Source organism: Abrus precatorius, unplaced genomic scaffold, assembly GCF_003935025.1.
Source record: "Abrus precatorius isolate BTA unplaced genomic scaffold, Abrus_2018 Scaffold7, whole genome shotgun sequence".
Classification (NCBI taxonomy): Eukaryota; Viridiplantae; Streptophyta; class Magnoliopsida; order Fabales; family Fabaceae; genus Abrus; species Abrus precatorius.
In genome coordinates, this window is record NW_020874417.1 from 179979 (window position 1) to 199490 (window position 19512).

General features: G+C 28.9%; 1 protein-coding gene across 1 annotated transcript; it reads right to left on the reverse strand.

Annotated features, from left to right (window-relative positions):
• Positions 1 to 4013: 4013 nt before the first annotated feature.
• Positions 4014 to 5788, reverse strand: LOC113873566 (transcription factor MYB61). The gene is made up of 3 exons (XM_027511730.1): positions 5528 to 5788; positions 5306 to 5435; positions 4014 to 5199 (listed from the first exon to the last, which is right to left on the reverse strand). Exons 1-3 carry the CDS (start codon positions 5658 to 5660, stop codon positions 4131 to 4133), a joined length of 1332 nt encoding a protein of 443 aa, XP_027367531.1. The 5' UTR covers positions 5661 to 5788; the 3' UTR covers positions 4014 to 4130.
• Between the last annotated feature and the right edge of the window lie 13724 nt (positions 5789 to 19512).

Genomic DNA, 19512 nt, shown 5'->3' on the forward strand with positions numbered 1-19512 from the left:
AGGTAGGGTATTTACCTGTTATACGGGTACGGGTATGAGTGTGGGTAAAAATCCACAAAATTTAATGGAGATGGGTGCGGGTATGGGTATCTAAGTATCCACCCCGCCCCATACTCGCATATATATATATATATATATATATATATATATATATATATATATATATATATGCTTGAACTTATTCTACAATTATGCATTGAATTTTTGTATTATTATATTACATATAAAATTAATATAAAAATATATTTAATAATAAAATAAACCAAAAAATTTATTTTGGTTTATATTTTTAATAGAACAATTTATTTACTATTTTATATCATTTAATTAGGCTAATATAATTTAATTATTACATAGTTAATATGAGATTGACTTTTTTAAAATATTATTTATATATGACACACATAAAATATTTTTTACACAAATATTTTTGTTAATAAAATTATATTGATGTTTAAATCATAAAGTGAATGATAAATAATAAATATATTGTAAATATTTTATAAATTTTACAATCACCTATTATTACCATAAACTTATTTTTTATTAATAATATTTAAATTTTATTTTTTATATTTTAATTTAAAATAATATTTTTCTATGCAACATATGTATTACAAGCACAACTATAATCTATTGAATCTAAATAATATTATTCTTACTATTTATTCACGTTTAAAGAAGTTTTTGAAAAGATATAAATATAAAAAATTATTGTTAATTTTTATTTGTTAATTTTTTTTAATATATACGTATATTTCTTTATTATAAAATTTTATTGTAACTATTTATCTTTTTTCAAATTCTTTCTTTTAAAATTTATATACATTATAAATATTTAATTCATTAAAATAATTTTTCAAAACTTTATATTTTTGATAATATACTTTCGTATAGTATATGAGTTAAAAATACTAGTATTAATATATATATATATATATATATATATTAATTATATTATATTATTTTAATTAAATCTATTATTTTTCTTACAATTTCAAATTCAAAAGTTAAAAAAAATATTTTATGTATCCACTTTCTGTTGTTAGTATTGAACTTCTCTACTCTAACTCGATTCTCGTTTTCAATGTTTGTCTTATTAAAATCTAACAACTATGAAACATTATTCATTAGAGTTAGTTGTCAATGCCGTCACAAGAGGTCACCAAGTGATCCCACACAAAGGGATAATCATTGTACAGATTTATTTCATTGTTGCTCTGACATTGTCAATCAATCAAATCTCACACAAGATAGGGTTATCACTGACAAATAACTTGTGTCTTTAGTTTCGCTTATTGTTTCTAAGAATTTTAGTTTAGAAAATTATTATATTAAGATATATTTAACATTTATAATCTTTGAATATTTATTTTTTATCTATATTTGTACCACTATATATTAAATTTTTGTATTATTACGTTACTTATGTGAAGTTATATAAATATATTTTTCTTTATAAATATTTTTTTTTTCAAACAAGCGCTGGTAATGAGTACAAGATAGATATGCGGGTACTCAGAGGGTACGGGTACGGGGATTAATGTTCATACCCACGCGGGTATGAAGCCGGGTACGTGTATTTTTTTAAAACGCGAGTATAGGTATGGAGATGAGTACTATAGTACCTTACCCATACCCTAACCATTGCCATCCATATTCTCACGAGGCAAATCGATTGCTTTATGTGGAAAGTAAAGCGAAATGTCACAAAAAGAATTCCTTTAAAAAACAATGAAGTTTGAAACATTAGGCTATGCTAGTGAATGACTTGGATTCTTGGTGCACAGGTCGCATGGATAATTTTAGATAAATAACATACCTAAGGTGATACCGATGATTATATTCATTAACCCTTTTGGAGGCGATGCAATCCCAAACATGAGAGGGAACTTATATTTTATTAATGTTACTGTTAAAGAAACCGGTGGATTATTATTTTTATTATTTATTTATTTTCTGCTCGACGTGGAGCATTTTATTCCTATAACACTTTAAAAGAGGATGAGACTAAAAAAATTGAGGATTTCAATTTTTTTTAAGCTTTGAGGATCTACTCTGATAGAATTTATAGATCTTATGAGATATCATACGTTAGTGCCAGAATCTTTTTAAAATCTCATGTGCCCACTGACTTTTTAACTAGTAACTTTTTTACCAAACTAAATTTTCAACGAGTAACCATACACACCATCACTCATCTTTCTTCTTTACTTGTGTCGATAGCATCATCCCTCATCGTAACATGGTTCAGATCAGAAAGTACAGTTTGGGCCTGATTCTTCAGTTTTATGGGTTTAGCTAACATATCCATTCTTGTCCACTAAATCTGACTATGGAAAATGAAGAGAAATTTTGGGCCTAAAAAGTGAGCATAATGGAAGCAGACAGTGACACACATCTTAATCTAGAGCACTAGCCCTGTCCACTTTATATAAACGAATGTGAATAACAAATTTCAACTATATAATAATATATGATTAAAAGTCAATTAGAATCACATAATTAATTTTAAAAGTCATGTGATTGTTTTAACACTGTTATACACACACACACATATATATATATATATATATATATATATATATATATATATGCATGTATGTATTGAGATTTATAATTTTTTATATAGTCGAGACAGCTACACAAGTTGATTTGAGTAGTTATGATAGCAAATTCTTACTTAAATATATTACAGCGGTAACTTATTGAGTTGGATGAGTTGACTAGTTAGTTATTAACAGTTTTGGTTAGTTAGATATATTAGCTACAACGTAACTCTAATATATTTACACATAAGTGACTCACATTTACAATAACATATTGAATTGAAATGGGAGATATATTGCTTGCAATGCGTTGTTTAGGATAATGTTTCAGCATTCAAGTGTTTTAAAGGAGCTTGAAGATATGGGCAGGGCATAGAGAATGTGGCCCTTGTTAGCTTGGAAGTCATTGTCTCATGGCACGGAAATAAGTTACTTTCAATTTATCGGTGGCTTTGAGTGGCGTCACTTAACTTGCACGAACGTGACCATGCTAGTCTTTTATTTGTCACAGAGAAGAACTACGAATAGGTGTTCAAATGTCATACAATATACACAGCCCATCCAACTAAAACTATTCAGAGGGAAACGATCCTTCTTTTGTTCTTTTCTTAGTAACTAGAGGAAAAAATTATTCATTTGTAACTTCTTTAAAGGAAAACTAACGGTCTTATTTTACTAATGAAAAGTAAATATTGCCGAAATAAATTCTTTTAAGTTCAAATTTTACATGGTAAGTTAATGTATAAACTTTGTCTTTTTCTATCTTAATATACAATATTCTCTGTTTGGATAAGGGGAAAGAAAATTATGAATAATAATATAGTTTTTGTTTGGTTGAAGAACAAAGAAAAAAAAGAGAGAGAAAAGTGATTTTTAAAAATAATTTAGAACCTTCTCTTTTTTATGTTCTTTTCAATTTAATTTTTTACCTTCCAAGATCTATCCACTTTACTAAATCGAGGCTAAATAAGTCAACCCCATAAAAATTAATAAACATAGAGATAAACACAAAATTTATGCATGATATCCTCTCCCAAAACTTGCTTACACAGAAAGCATCAAGGCTACAATGGAAGTGAATATATTATTGTAGTGTCTAGAAAACGATGGACAAGCATTAGAACCTTGGATTGGTAATAGTACCAGCTACAATAGTTTATTGTCATTTTCTGTAGTATGAAAGTGAGAAGAGAAGATCAAACGGGTAGAAAAGATTCAGAAAAATGTCTGTAGGTAAAGTAACTAAGTCAGTCCCTGGCATAAAAATGAAAATGAAACTTGGCATGGACCAATAAACATCTGTGATGGCTATGGAAATGCACCATTGCGGTTACAGTGTAGCAAAGAAAAAAGAGTAGAAAGAAGACAGGAAAACAATCCTTATTCTACAATTCTACCCCACACCCGAGAAGAAGAAAGTAAAGACAAATGGTTTGGCTCACAAATGTTAACAAAGTGAAATGTTTTGTATCAGACCTATGTACAAGACCAAAATCTGTTGTTTCACACACCTGTACTAAGAATAGCAACAATCCCTTGAATTGGAACTCCTCTAAAATATTTTGTTTTTCTCCAACCCTTCTACATGTGTCCAAAAGCTGCCCTGAGCTTATGGATGTCCTTAGAAAAGATACTAGAAGTTTGTGACAGTTCTTGCTGTTTGGTATGAGGTAATATAGCCCCTAAAGTGTCAGATACCAAATGCATGGATGGCTTTACCTCATTGCATAAAGATTCAGGGGCTTGGTTTTGTACAGAAGCCAGCATTGAGATTGGATTGTGAATGTGAAGGTACTCATCCCACTTAGCTTCTTCTGTATGGTTTTCCATCATATGAATTTGGGCCTCTTTAGTAGAGGTGTTACAATCTGCCAACCCCCAAGAAGAGAGGATACTGTTCTGTACGTTCATGGGGCTGCTACTTCTCAACTCTGTGCTGCTATTACTCCTATTGCTGCTATTGCTATTGATGGAGGCACTGGCTTCCCAATAATGGGATCCATAGGCTGTGGAAACATTGTCAGAGGGAACAGCAAGTGAAGGTTTGTAGCAAAAAGAATTAGGAAGAAACATGTTGGTTGTAGGGGTAAGAACAGAAGTGGCATTGAAAGGAAATTCTGAGTTCATATCAAAAGGCCTTCCAGTTTGGCTGAACCAATTACTAGAGTTTGAATCATTTGGAAGAGACTCAGTGGTGGCATAACTCATCTGAATGGGAAAATTCCCCATCAAATCTGAGGGCTGGTAGCTTTCCTGGCGGCTACTCATAAACCTGTCTAGGAACAAGTCTTTGCTGTAACAATTGGTCATAAAATTGCTGTCACATTTGCTATAAATCTTGGAGCTGCAAGAACCAGAACCATCCATCTCGGGTGCGTGGGCTTTCGGGGAAATTGATGATGTTCTTTGCTCATAGGAAGCTGCATCTGACTTGGAGCTCTCTGATTTCAGTAGGTTCAGTTCATTGGATACTTGTGGTGCTTTCTCTTGGCTCCTACCATCGTCCTCTCCATTCTCAACCTGGGACAGTGGTTTATGTGTCACAGGGTCTATACCCTTTTGCCTCAGTTTCTTCTTCAAGCAAGAGTTCCATAGATTCTTTATTTCATTGTCAGTCCTCCCCGGCAATTGTGCTGCAATTTGAGACCATCTGAAACAGCACAAAATATGCACGTTAAGGAAATATAAACCAAAAAAAGTTACCCACACGAGAAAAGGCAAAAGAGATAATTCAATCATGAGAGAAACTGAGTTACCTGTTCCCTAATACTGCATGAAGTTCAATGATAAGGTTCTCTTCTTCTTGTGAGAATGTTCCTCTCTTTAAATCAGGCCTTAAGTAATTGATCCACCTAAGCCTACAGCTCTTACCACACCTCTGCAAACCTGCCAAAATACATGTCATTAACAAGAAAATTAATAACCATTTTTTGTTTATAATATGATAAACATGATTAAAGGAGGAGGATTTTGATTACCTGCTTGCTTAGGCACAGAACTCCAACATCCATGACCATACTTGGTAATATGCCTCAGAAGTTTTTCATCCTCCTCAGGTGACCAAAGACCCTTTCTAAGCTTCTGCTTGTAACAGCAAGAGTGTCTTCCCATTTTGTAGTTTTCCCTTTAAACCTTTTCGGTTAACACAAAGTTTGTTTATTCCTATGAAATGTCAGAAGGGGTGGCACTGAACCTAAGCTATAGGAGGGGCTGTGATAGAGAGAATGTGAGGGAGAGTGATGATATGAAGAAAGGAAAATGAACTGGCAGCTTAGAAAAAGAGTTGAACTAATATAAGAGCGAGGCCCCATGAGAGATGTCATAGTCAACAAGGTTCCTTGTATTTTCTTTCTTTATTTTATTTCAATGTATATATGGGTTGAATTACAATTATATGCTTCATCTATCTGATAGAAATTCAACAATGTGAAATGGGAATTCTTGTTGTATATATGTTTGAGTTGAAAGAAAGGCAAGGTGAAAAAATGAGTTGATAAAATTGAACAGTATAGCGTGTCTTTTCGAAGGTGTGAACATTGATGTCTCTTGCAAGAATGGTGGGGTACTTTCACTTATATTAAAATCAAGTGATGACATTATATTATAAAAAATGCTTGTAACTGAAGATAAAAAAAATTGATACTTAAAGAGTTACAGCAGGAACTAACGTATTAAGAAGTGGCAGAAATTATTTTACTTGACTGACTGAGACTCATTGTTTAAAACCTGAATTATATTTTTTTTGTAGTCTCCTGAAGAAAAAGACAGCAATGGGAATATGCAAAGATGTAGCAATTAAAAATAGCAATAGGAAAATTTCCGTGTCACAAGCTACAGTTCTGGCCGTCTATGTCTGTGAAAAGCGGAATGCGAAATACCCTTATGCTAGTGCTGGAAAACTTGTGTCTGAAAAAAAAGGATCTATCTATTCTTTACTCTTTGAGCTTTATGTGCAATTCATCCATGTCATGATTTCTATGAAAAGTTCCATCACAACGTGGAAAGAACAATGTTTTTCTTTTGATTTTTATTAGAAATAATGCATGTTATCCTTTATATGTTGAAATTCATTGAGTGCTGCAGATTACTCTTCTGATCATAGTTTCCATTTTCAAAGGTAACATGCTTTTATTTCTTCTTTTGTCTGCACTCATTTAAAATATTGACTATTATTTTACAAAGTAAGAACAAAATTAATATAAGATTGAAGTTATATACAGCGATATTGATCACGTAGACGCATAGATAACGGGTTATAGCTATAGAATGAAATTAGGAAAGTATTCTATTAGTTCCCTCGTGCTAACTGTTTTGAATACTGTAGGAATGTATCTGTATTTTACAAAGCATCTTTTTCTCAATAATTAACCTACCACTTTTAAGCAAAAATTTTATTATAGACAACTAACTATTGGGCGCATTAGTGATTTCACTTAAAATTAATTTTATAATGGTTTTATTAAAATTTCATTAACTCCACAACCATCCCACCGGCATGTATGGTCTTCACATGTGCAACAGTTCTTTGTACAAATGAAATTAAAGTTCCGCTTTTATTTCTTCTTTAATTAATTAGACAGAAACTTATTCGAACCGTTAAATAAACGCTCTTTTCTTGATTATGAACATTATATCATCCGGTAGCTGAATTTGTCGGTTGAAAATTTTAGCACAATTATCTATAATTATATATTGACCAAAGTTTCACTCATCCAATATAATTAAGCAACTTATATTGATTTGCCCATAAGGTGGGAAATATTCCTTGATTAGATTTCGTATCATTATTTCCAACAAGAAACAATATGCTTTTGTAAAAATCACAAGAAGAAATCAAAGGAATTCTAATATTTGCACATTAATAACAAAGTCTTGCAACAAAACATGTTCATATTGTCTATTGAGACGTCTCTGCCAAGTAAAACTATTATTTTTTCTCTGAAATTTGGGCATGTTTGATCACGTTAAAATATTTAGTATTAAGTTTTCATCAGTTACAAACTAAACGCTGAATTTGTGAAAGTATAATTGTAAATGCTAAAAGCCTGAAAGGAGAAAATTAATAATAGTGCTTATTCGTGTGTGTGTGTGTATATATATATATATATATATATGTATATATTCTATATGTATGTAATGTATACATACAGAAATGCACAAAGCACATGTTTATATTTTATAAAGTTAAAGCGCAAATTAAGGGTTGTGGTGTTCCTCTTTCTGTTGTTTTATTTGTTTTTCTTTATAACTTAATTTCCTCCATATGCTGCTTTCTGCATAATTTTTGTTACCTTTTCTCAAAAACCAAGACAAGATAAGAATTAAGAAGCCATCTATACATAAAAAAAGGAAAGAATATTCTCTTCAACTCGACCTAGAACTTAATCAGAATTAGAAAGGGGAAGAACATTAACCTATTAAGGAAGGCAAAATTCATCAATCTGACATACTTTATAGTTAAAAATAACTCAAACAAGCATAACACATTAAAAAACAGGGGAGGAGGGACTCTGAATTATTGCATATCATTAGCTGTCGACCCTGTGGCCCGCATGAACTGTAAAACCTATATATATAATATATACTTTTCTCGAATCAGATATTAATAATTTTTTATGCTCTTTAGAGACTTGGATGAATCTCTTGTTAGTTGTTTTCCACCATGCAGATGTAGTTGCCTCATTTGGAAATTTAATTGTCCAAGAGAAATCAGTGTCATATGTTATCGGAGCCAAAAAAATGCTTTTATTTATCTGATCTAATGTAATGGTGTAGATCTTTCGGTTTTGGGGGCTTTGCCCCACATTTATTTAAAAAGTTATATGCTAACATCAACGGTGTATGCTCGATCCACCCATTCGGCTCCTGCCTTCCACTTCACGGCTTCATTAATCGCTCAAATAAAACCAAAAATAAATGAAAAGTGTCGATTTATCCCAAAAGAATTAAGTGAAGTTATGTGAATTAATATGATTTGTTAAATATAACTTCTGAGTGTGATTGGTAATCAAAAACATAGATAAAGTTTTTCTAAGAAAACTTTTGAAATACATAAATGAAAGCTACATATGAATTAATGTTGATTAAATTTATGAAAGACTAATGTTAAAATACATATCTATGTAGTTTAGAAGTTTAAGGTGTAGTGGTTTTCCAAAACTTATACTGCCCATTTATTTATTTTTTTCTTTTAACTATGTGAGAATTTCTTGTATTAAATAATGTTGCTGAACCCAAAAATTATACTTTAAAAAAATCCTTTTTATAAATATATTTCACACATTATAAGTAAAGTTGTATATTTTTTTTCTTGTGATGACCTATAAAGAAGATATATAGATTATAAATAATAAGTAAAGATGGAAAGTTTGTCATTATTTATTTATTTATTTATTTTGGGGGGAGGATTTGCTTTAGCATCAGCAAGAATCAACTTTATCAGGAGTTCGTCCATTTGACCCTTGTAAAGTTATCATCATAACCAACTAGACTGCATAAAGTTTAACACTTATAATAATTAAAAAAAGATTTTTGATATATATAATTATACTAAGGTTAATTTAAATTATATAATTAATTTTTAAAATTACACAACTTTTATATTTTAATCATAACTATCAATGATAAAACCTTATTATTATGTTCCTTGTGTAATTCAAATTACTCGAACGAATTTCTTTTAATAGTTTTCAACAATATGTTATGATCTCATGAAAATTACATAAAAATTTCACCATTAGCACACTTTTAGTGTCGTAAAATTTAATTGTTAGAACACGAAAGAAAAGCAAAGCAGCAGCTTAAACCAGTGCGTCGTTGTTGGCGGCTGATTAATTACCGAAGGGCCTTCCACGTCACATTAAATATTCGACCTTCATTGGTGCTGTGCGGCATATATATATATATATAATTTATGAATATAAGAAAGTTTTTAAGTCGGTAAGGAGGTGGAAAATTTGAACCCTTGGTTTGTGGCATGGAGATAAGCAAATATTTTCTAGCACCATATGTATGCATGCATGCTTACAAACAGACACCCAAAGGCATCTCCAATTTATTTCTTCCTTCCAAAAGAAGAGAAAAGAAATGTCTAATGGCATAAAAGTAGCACAAATGAAAAATATGCCTAAGAGCGTTTGGAAGAAACCCCAAATAAAGAAGAATACTAGAACCTTTTCCTTTGTACATTATAATAATAGGTTGTCCCTTTGCCATATTATTATTATTATTATTATCGCGTGGCCTCCTTCACCCTAACAATATTCTATTAAATTTGGCGTACGTAATAATATATACATTATTCAATCATAAAATGATTAAAGAATTAAACTGCATATTTTTTTAAATAAAAAAAAAAGGGAAAAGATTCTTATAATCCCTCCGGCTTATCGTCATCGTCATATTATACAAATATACCCTCTGGCGAGTTTTTCATATTCGTGCACATGAGCTGCTTCCCGGAGTCAACTACATTGTCCATACTGTTTAGATATATTCATAAAAATATTTGTTACTTAGTAATTGACGTTTCTTTCCTTTATATAATAGTTTAAGACACCACATCTGCCCTCATTATTGGATGAATTTTGCATTCCATTAAATATAAAACCTGGACTTAGGTTATGTGAGAAAATTTACATAAAATTTCTTTAATAATAAGAAATGTGTAAAAAAGAATTTTAATTCATACAAGTATGTGAAGTAATGAGATACCGAGACAAGGAGGGATAACGAGAACAGAATGAATTCATTACATTCTTGGGAATTTTTTTAGAGGTTTGTGTCGTGATTTGTGCATGAAACAGAGGCTAACATTTTTACTGGGAACTGCGACACAGAGCTTGGAGGAAATGGTTTATCTAACAACATTTATTACATGAAACGCCAAACACAAATAGAATGCAGAGTCGTCGGTGCATTGAAAAGAAGAGATCGAGCACAGTTGCAGGAAACAAGAAAGAAAATTAATTAAGAGCGGTGGGAACAAAAGAGAATGATAATATAATTAACAGCTGTGGTCTCCGCAGTGAAGTTGGCAACCGCGGAAGATTTCGCAATGGCCTACCAACATGGGGTTTAGTTGAGACGTATATGTATGTGGCTGCGTAAACTTTCAATAATGTATGCATGCATTGCTTAAACTAATTAAATCATATCACACGCGTGTGCTTATCATCCCCTCCTATCCTATCTATTTCAAATTTAGGTATTTGGTATTCGTATGACCTTTGTCCCCTCTCAATTATCTCCAAGCTGCCTTGTATTATACACCCCACACACGTTTCAAAAGTGACTCATAACAATACTTTAGTTATTGATATTAGAAAATTAAAATAACTAATAGTTATTAACATGAAAAATAAAAATGACTCAGAGCTAATATTAATTATACAGCTTAATTAACCCGTAAATATAGCTATTTTTCTCCCCTTGATGTTTAACCCCCTCTGGTGGAGATTTCTAAGAATTGGTCCAATATACTAGCTAGGGTGCCCTATAAAATAGTGTCTTGTGCCGAATATGGTCCCATATCGGGCATGCACATGTACAGCCGCTAACTTCCCTTTTAATAATGGGGGGTACCTAAAGGATCAAACGATCCTCTACCAAAAAGGGAAGGACTACGAACTATTCACAAAATTCAATCCACAAAAACGGGTAACTGCTAACTACCCGACGGGTCAATTCCACGATAGCCGCTGAATTAATTTAAGAGAAACAATTTCATCACCCATTGCCATTAAAGTTCAAACACCACGCTTCTGTTTCTCAATGTTCCTTTTAATCTCATCATTATCATGCATATCTCTTCTTCCCCCCCCTCCCTTTTTTCTTTTCTCAGACTTTTCATCTCATTCTGTTCGTTAATTAAATATAATAATTAATAGTCAATTAAAATAATTATAAAAATCAAAATTTAATTATTAATATATATATTCTAATGAGATGATATATTATATTCGTCGATAATTTTATTAACATACAAAATATATTATTAGTACATTCATAGTAATATAATATTATAATATTGGTGCAAAGCCATATTTATGTTAATGGCTTAATTTTCATTAGATAAAAGTTATATTAATAAATGGTTTTTTTTTTGTATTAAATATAATTTACGTGCACACAATTTTTCACCTATTTTTATATAAATTATTGAAAAACATATTAACTTTAATTTAAAAATTATTTAATGTGTTTTATAATTTTAATGTATTAAACCAGTTTTTTAATAAAAATTTACTATTGTTAAATGTGAAATTCATTCTTTAAATGATTTATGGTGTGTCATGGTGACTTTTCTAAATGATTTAAACTGTGGATATATCTTATATGACTGTCTCTTTTCCTCTCTCATCATACCTTTCACAATTAGCCGAGCATCTGGGTGGTGCGCAGTATACCATTAGGAAGGCTTTACGGCCCCATTCCCCAATTTTTTTTTATAGATAAGCATGCCTTCTTTTCTTTTGTTAAGGATCATTCTCTTTATAAATAAACATAATTTATTTATTTTTACATTACACTACATAGCTTTGAAATAAATGTGATTTTTGAGACATAAATATGTACTTAATGTACTTGATGCTGTTTTCTTTACATGCACTACTATGAAAATCTATCTAATACTATGCTCTTTTTTGGTGACAAATATGATGAAAAGAAGGAAAGAGAAAAAAAATCAAAACAACTTGGGACTTTTTTCATTTCTATCCTTCCTTGAATATTTTTATATTATTTTTTATTCACTCTTTTGCCCATCCAAATAAAATAATTTTTTAATTTATATTTGTCTCTTGTTTGAGCTTTTCTTCTCCCTACTTCAATTATATTAGGCTTCATTTTTAAATAAAAGAAGTAGTCATACAATTTAATTTCAACATATATTTTAGAAAAAGAAAAACGTTATCGGGAGGTACGTGAGTAGTATGGCATTAACTCAGAATTTGCAAATCAGTTAGTACATCGTTTTCCATAACGAGGCTGAAAAGTGGGAGTATGGTGACAGAAGGAGGGAGAGAGAGTGAGAATCGAAGGTAATGTCACGATCTTCAGGTCGAGTACACACATGTGCAAGAAGATATCTTCCATTGCGAAAGAGGGGATAAGTTGCTGGGCCTATATTCAAATTAAAACAAATGGCATATGAAACTTTGGATTCAATTATTGGGGGAAGGAGAAAGGGAGTGGCACTGGAACATGGCTTATAGCTCACACAGGACCCAATTCAATTAAATACACACAATCTTAAGAAAGCTCTTAACCGTGGGTCCCTCCTCAATGAGTAAGTACCGACGTGATATGCAAGGTTCGATTGGACCGTACAACTAATTATACCATACCCATCATCACCATTCACCATCCATTCTCTATCATTCCCACACTCTCAGGGGACACTTTTTTAAGTTTAATTAGCGATTCATAATCTATCTGAGGGCAATTCCATAACCCATCTCTACACTCCCATGCTAATCAACTCTAAGTCACTCCATGCCATATGAATCAGGTTTAATTGCCGTCGATGCTTTGCCACGTGTTTCTCATCTACTCATTGTCGGCAAATCCCTCTTTAACCCACTTGTTCATGGTTAATTTATTCATTAATCAATTGATGTGAGAGTGACAATAACAATTAATCAATGGATTTGCATTTTGCAAGGCATGTCGGACATTACCACATCACAATGCCCAATTAATCAATGCATACTGTTCTCCCCCAAAAGTGCAAAATGGTGAAGTAATTGGCACCAATCTATTAAGTTCGTGTTCATGACATAGCTTTGGTTTGTGCTTCAACTGTTTTATCAACACGGGAAAACGTTGTAATTCAGGGACGTGGGGATAACTCTTTATTACAAAAGGAGTGCTAATATTCTTTAACATTTTTTTAAATATTAATTTTGTAAGTCTTTATCAATTTCCACTTTTTCTCTATTTTAATTTTTTATTTTGAGGAAACTTATTTATCTGTTATTTTAATATTTAAGATAATATTAATTGTAATTTTTTTAATCATGCGTACATTTATCTTTACTCTTATCAATAAAGAAAAAGAAATAATAATATAAAAATTACTAGAGCAATAAATATGAAGGCAAAGAGCATATTAAGAAAATAAAATAGTTAAATTTAAGTAAAAATAATAATTATATTTTTATTCTATCATTTATAACTTTAAATGAATGAAAAGGTATATATATATATATATATATATATATATATATATATATATATATATATATATATATATATTCTGGCCTTTCTCTGATCTCAAATTCCAAATAAGGGTGCAGGCTTAATCAAATAACAAAATTTGAAGTTCTGACAGCGGCAATCGTTTCTCCTTTTATACGAGAAACAAGATAAAAAAATTCAATTCAAATCTTCAAGTTGGGGCATACTCTCAAATGGAGGCTTGCCCTTAAATGAAGCATTAAAAATTAATAAAATAAGAATCATGTGTCTCGTAATGTTTAAAATAAAATTTTCGTTATTTATAAAATTAAAATTCATATAATATTATTATTTTAATTTATATATGCATTTAAAAAATTCAAAAATAAACTTAACGTTGTACTATTAAATTATACAAAAGTCATTTCCCTTTTAACATACTATGTTTAAGCATCCCATTGTATATATTATATACTATATTTAATTCCCGTTGATAAAATTATTGTATTTATAATAATTAATAAAAGAATATAAATTTCATTGTTAATTATTTTTAAAAATATATACAATTAAAATTTTAATTAATTTAATCAAAATTTATTGACATGATAATATATTTTTATATTATTATCTAATAAAAATTGTTATATTAATTAGCAAAAAATTAAGTTTTAAAATAATTATTTCAAAAGCTATATTTTTTATACATTTTTATTGATTCAAAATAAAAAAAATGTATACTATAATACATCAAAATTATATTCATAAATTATTTAATATTTGATTATATAAAATATATTTAAAATACTTAAAACATATATTCTCTCTTGCACAAAATTATAAATAAAAATCAATTTATATTTTATATTCTCTCTTGAAGATTGGAGATAGCTTTTATATATATATATATATAAATATATATAAAGGTATAAAATAAATGGATTGAATAAATGTTCAATCGAGTCATATTAAAGTAGTAAAAAATCATTGATTTATTTTAATATATTAAAAATGTCTTAAAAAATTTAATTAATCTATAACATTTTTCATAAAAAAAATAATCATAAATTGATGTCCAACTCATCTTATTCATTTAAAATATACTATATTTAAAAAAATTTATAAAATAAAGTTTAATATTGATACATATTTAATATTATAGCGTCTAGAGGCCATTTTGCAATACCTACGTCTAACTAATAGAATTTTATACTATTCAATCTAATAAATTACAAAATATTATGGATGGTATATATTATCCATTTAATAACTATAATAACTCAATCTAATTTATCTAATGATTTTTATTTTTATAATTAAATTAATTAATTAAAATTATACGTGTATAAAATAAAATAATCAATAAATAAATAAATTGAATTATCAAAAAAATGTTTTAAAATAAGAAGAAATTAAAGTTAGAAGCGCCCTGATGTATTGTTTGATGGGCCCAGCGGCCCACACAAGAGAGTAGACCAACTCATAAGTGGACCGCGGTTCAGCGCAAAGGCAGAGAGAGATCTATGTCGTAAGGATAACATCATTACTTTATGCCCTCATAAATTCCGTCAACGCCACAACTCCAACGTCCAAATTAAAAATTAAACAAAAATTATATAATTTTAAGGATTAATATGTAATACTCAATTTTAGAATATCTTAAATCGTTATTATGATTTTTTAATATTTTCATTATATCTTAAAATTAGTTATCATATTTATTATTTTATAATATTTGTTCAATTAAGTAATAGCGTGGTTAATATAAATAAATATTAGTGTGTTAAATTGTAAGAAGATATCAATACATAGTAAGATATCTAAGTTAATAATATTAATATCAATTTAGTAGTTTATTTGTTTATATCTCATTATGTAACTATATTGAGAATATATAATTGTAACATTGCATGAGAACAAGTAACGGCTTTTCCGGCGACCAGAACTAGTGAAACACCAATTCCCAAAGTTTCACGATCACGAAAGTTGTGACATGCACTCAAATTTGTGCTCACTTTCTTCTTTCGCCCTAGTCTCAAATTTTAAAGTCCTTGACTCCAACTTCAACTTGCATAAGAAGTTAATTAAGATCCCTATTCGTTACTAAATGCAGTTTTTATTATAATTGGTAAGACTAAATTAACATCAATAGGCTCAGCTCGTGAAACACAGAGTATCATGTCTTCGCCAAGTTATTATACAACCAAGCATAGTATGATTTTCTATATTAAATCAACTTGCTATTTTTCTATAAATTAAAATATATTTAACATTCAAAAGTTAATACAATTTGTCTATATATCTTAACAGTATACATAAATAGTTCATAAAAATCATAATAAAGATTTCATATATTTGAAATTAATATATCCGCCTTAAGTTTATGAAACGAATTAAAAAAAATTTCTATTATTAGGAACAAAGAAAGGAGAACAAAAAAAGATGATGGTGTTTAGGTACTGATGGGACTGGTTTTTAGCAGAGGGAGGTCACAATTAATTAAACTATTTTGTAGATTCTAATCGACAGATTACTTGAAATCGCAAGGGGCATAATCGATGTGTCATTGAATACAAGTGAGTGACAGGTGCCACCATTTGCCTCATTTCACTTTCTTTAATCCGTCCATTCCCAAAGGATGACAACCAATTGACAAGAAATATCAACCATCACCTTGGGATAATGGCATTAGACATTGTGCTAATGATTGAAAGAGTTTGAATTTCATTCATTTTATTTTAATTGTTTATCTTGTCATTGAATAATATGTTGTTATATCATTAAAAGAGTTAATTGTAAACAAGTATTATAATATATAATTTCTGTAAAAAGCCATAATCAATTATATGTTATTTTTACATCGCCTAGGATGCCCCATGGGCTCTAGTCTCTGCTATAGATTCCTTGATGTTAACATCCAAAAGATCGACATATCTAAAGTCCCACATTTTATTTCCGGAAGCAGCCCATGTTCTTCTGAGTACTAATAAATTATGCCACTTAGAAGTGTCAATTCGAGAAGACCCCTAATGTAACCCACTTAATGAAGGCCCTTTAACGTTAAAAGCAACATTAGCACATGCACATGTCACTGATATGCGATATGCAATCTGCTTATATCACTAGACATAATTGCCAATTAATAAAATAACATAGAATTCCAGGTCTTATTCATTGCATCAAATCTCAATCTAATTGATTATCAATCACATAAACTCAATTGACACCATAATTAGTGAAATTCTGCCAATTACTTTTTGATTTAATTCTGATTGATTATCCATCAAAATTACTCAATTGACACCATAATTCTTTCCTTTTCTTATTTTTGTGATTGGTGATTTTATGCCATAAAATTATAAACCCATTTTTACATTTATGTTACTTTACATTTACATTTATATAATTTTTATTTTCTAATTACAATTAATTTTATTTAATTTGTTTACACTTATACTTTGCTAAATGAAAAATTAATAATACGCTTTCGTGTGTAAAGCCGAATAAGATGTAACTAAAAAGAAAGAATGGCAAAACATTAATCCTGTATAACTACATATCTAGTCATGTTTGATGAAAAAATATAACATAAAAAAATATGAAGAAAAGGAAAAGAGATAGACCATCAAACAGACATTGTTACCAATTGACTTTAACTCTAAGAAAGAAAGTTCTACCTTCTTTTCACTATAAGAAGACATAACCAGATAATTTTTAATGAAATTTAAAAGATTAATTATGTATTTTTAAGATACATTAAATAATAATAAATAATATCTTAATTAAAAATTACATTAAAATATATTATAAATGGAGAATGAAAGTCTTTTCATATCTTTTTTATGTTTTAATCAACAACTTTAATATTTTTTTATCATAAGAGACAAAAAATTATAAATAAGTTCTCTAAATGATGTAATCAAAGAACAAAATTTAATTACAATTTTTAAAAATATTTTTATGCTATTTTTCAGTCAAATTAATTTTCACTTCAATAAAAAATTGGATTTTAAATTATTATAAACTATTGAAATAAAATGTAATTTTAATAAAAAATAATGCAAAAATATTTAAAAGTTACACTTAAAGTTTATATTTGACTAAAATCCACCTTCTTTGTTTTAAGAAATATATACACGAGAGTCAACTTTGTTGTCATCCATTACATCACTAATATCAATATAATTGGACCTTTAATGAGTTGCAGCTTATTTTCACGTCACGTTCTTTAGAGGTTAATTATGTTTTGTTTGAAAGAGAGTTAAAAAAAAAAACAAAAACAAATAAGTATTTTAAAAAAATCATATTTTTATTTAGTAATTTTTTTTTTAATTGTTTTGAGGGTTAGTCGAAATAGCTAATCATTAATGTGTTTCGCCATCTTATTGGTGTATCAAGGTTGACTTTGTTACTAATGAGAGTTTAGGGAGTTTTGTAGATTAGATTAATTCTCAGCATTGGGATGTAAACTTAAATTGGCAACACTGCTATTATTAAATTAGCCGAACGTTTTATAGTTTTTGTGTCTGAAAATGAGCTGACAATTGTTTCATCACGTTGACAAAGTAAAAATAATAATAAGAAGAATAATGGATTCATGCTCTATCACTCAACTAAGAAAACAAATGCATAATTCTCCATCAATCAATTGTGGGTCATTAATCAAAGTAAATTGGCAATCAATAAAATTTTAATTCTTCTCAAATCTCAGGTTTATATATATATCTCTTTCTCGACCATTTATGTTTATGAATATATAGCAATTGTTTTGAATGAAACACCACTTTTCTCACCAACATTTTTAAGACTAATTTCATTCAAAGCATAAAAATTATTAGAATAGACTTTATTTTGATGATAAATTAAAATATTTTTTTGTTGATCGGTTTGGACAATTAATATTGCTTTGACAGTTTCAGTGGGGGTGGAAAGTGGCATATAAACTGAAATAACCCCAAAACTATTTTTGTTTAATGATCAGATATAAGTAAATAGTAGGGTTTGTTCAAATTATACCACAGAAATATATTTCTATCTTAAGTATATTGACCAAGTTAAGATAATATATTAAAAATTGTATTTTTAATAAATAAAATGTATTAAATTTTTAAAATAGATTATTTATATATAAGATAATTAATTTAGAAAAATCCAAAATAATAAGCATGACACTTTTTTTTTTTTTGGGTCTAAATGCTATACAGATTTTTAAAGCTGCTCCGTCCGTTAATTTTTGCTTGCGGCTACACAGGTGTTCCTCTGGACTTTCAATACAAAGCCCAAAACCAAAAATGCAGAGGTACCAGCTTTAATATATTTTGGGCCGAAAGCCTGAACCGCATTGCCCCAAGCGAATAATGCCAAGATATATATGCTAAGAAATGACAAAAATAAAATGATGATAACAATATTGTCTTTCGACCCCAAAAAGAAAATATTTTCTGAAGTTTTCGAAGGATCAGATTTATTATAAAATAATATTAAATAACAATAGTTTAACTATGGTTATTTATTTATAAAAACTATTAATCAAAACAATTTTAAAAATTATATCAATATCTATCTGTCGAAAACATTAACATTAACAAAGTATTAATGGCATTAACTATTATGTTTACTATAACATTTGATTATGTTAGTTAGTGCATATTAAAATGGAATAGAATTATGTTTATTTTATTAAATTGTAATTTTATCAAATATTTTGCTCGATTTAAAATATTAAATAAGTTTTATCTTTAAATTTATATTTGGTCTAACATGATAGTTATAGTTTTTCTACAAA

Excerpts from the sequence above, each read along its gene's own strand:
- LOC113873566 (XM_027511730.1), bottom strand. The coding sequence starts at position 5,660 with ATGGGAAGACACTCTTGCTGTTACAAGCAGAAGCTTAGAAAGGGTCTT. Across the intron at positions 5,436-5,527 it reads TTCTGTGCCTAAGCAAGCAG|GTTTGCAGAGGTGTGGTAAG; the intron begins GTAATCAAAATC and ends GTATTTTGGCAG. Across the intron at positions 5,200-5,305 it reads CATGCAGTATTAGGGAACAG|ATGGTCTCAAATTGCAGCAC; the intron begins GTAACTCAGTTT and ends GTGCTGTTTCAG.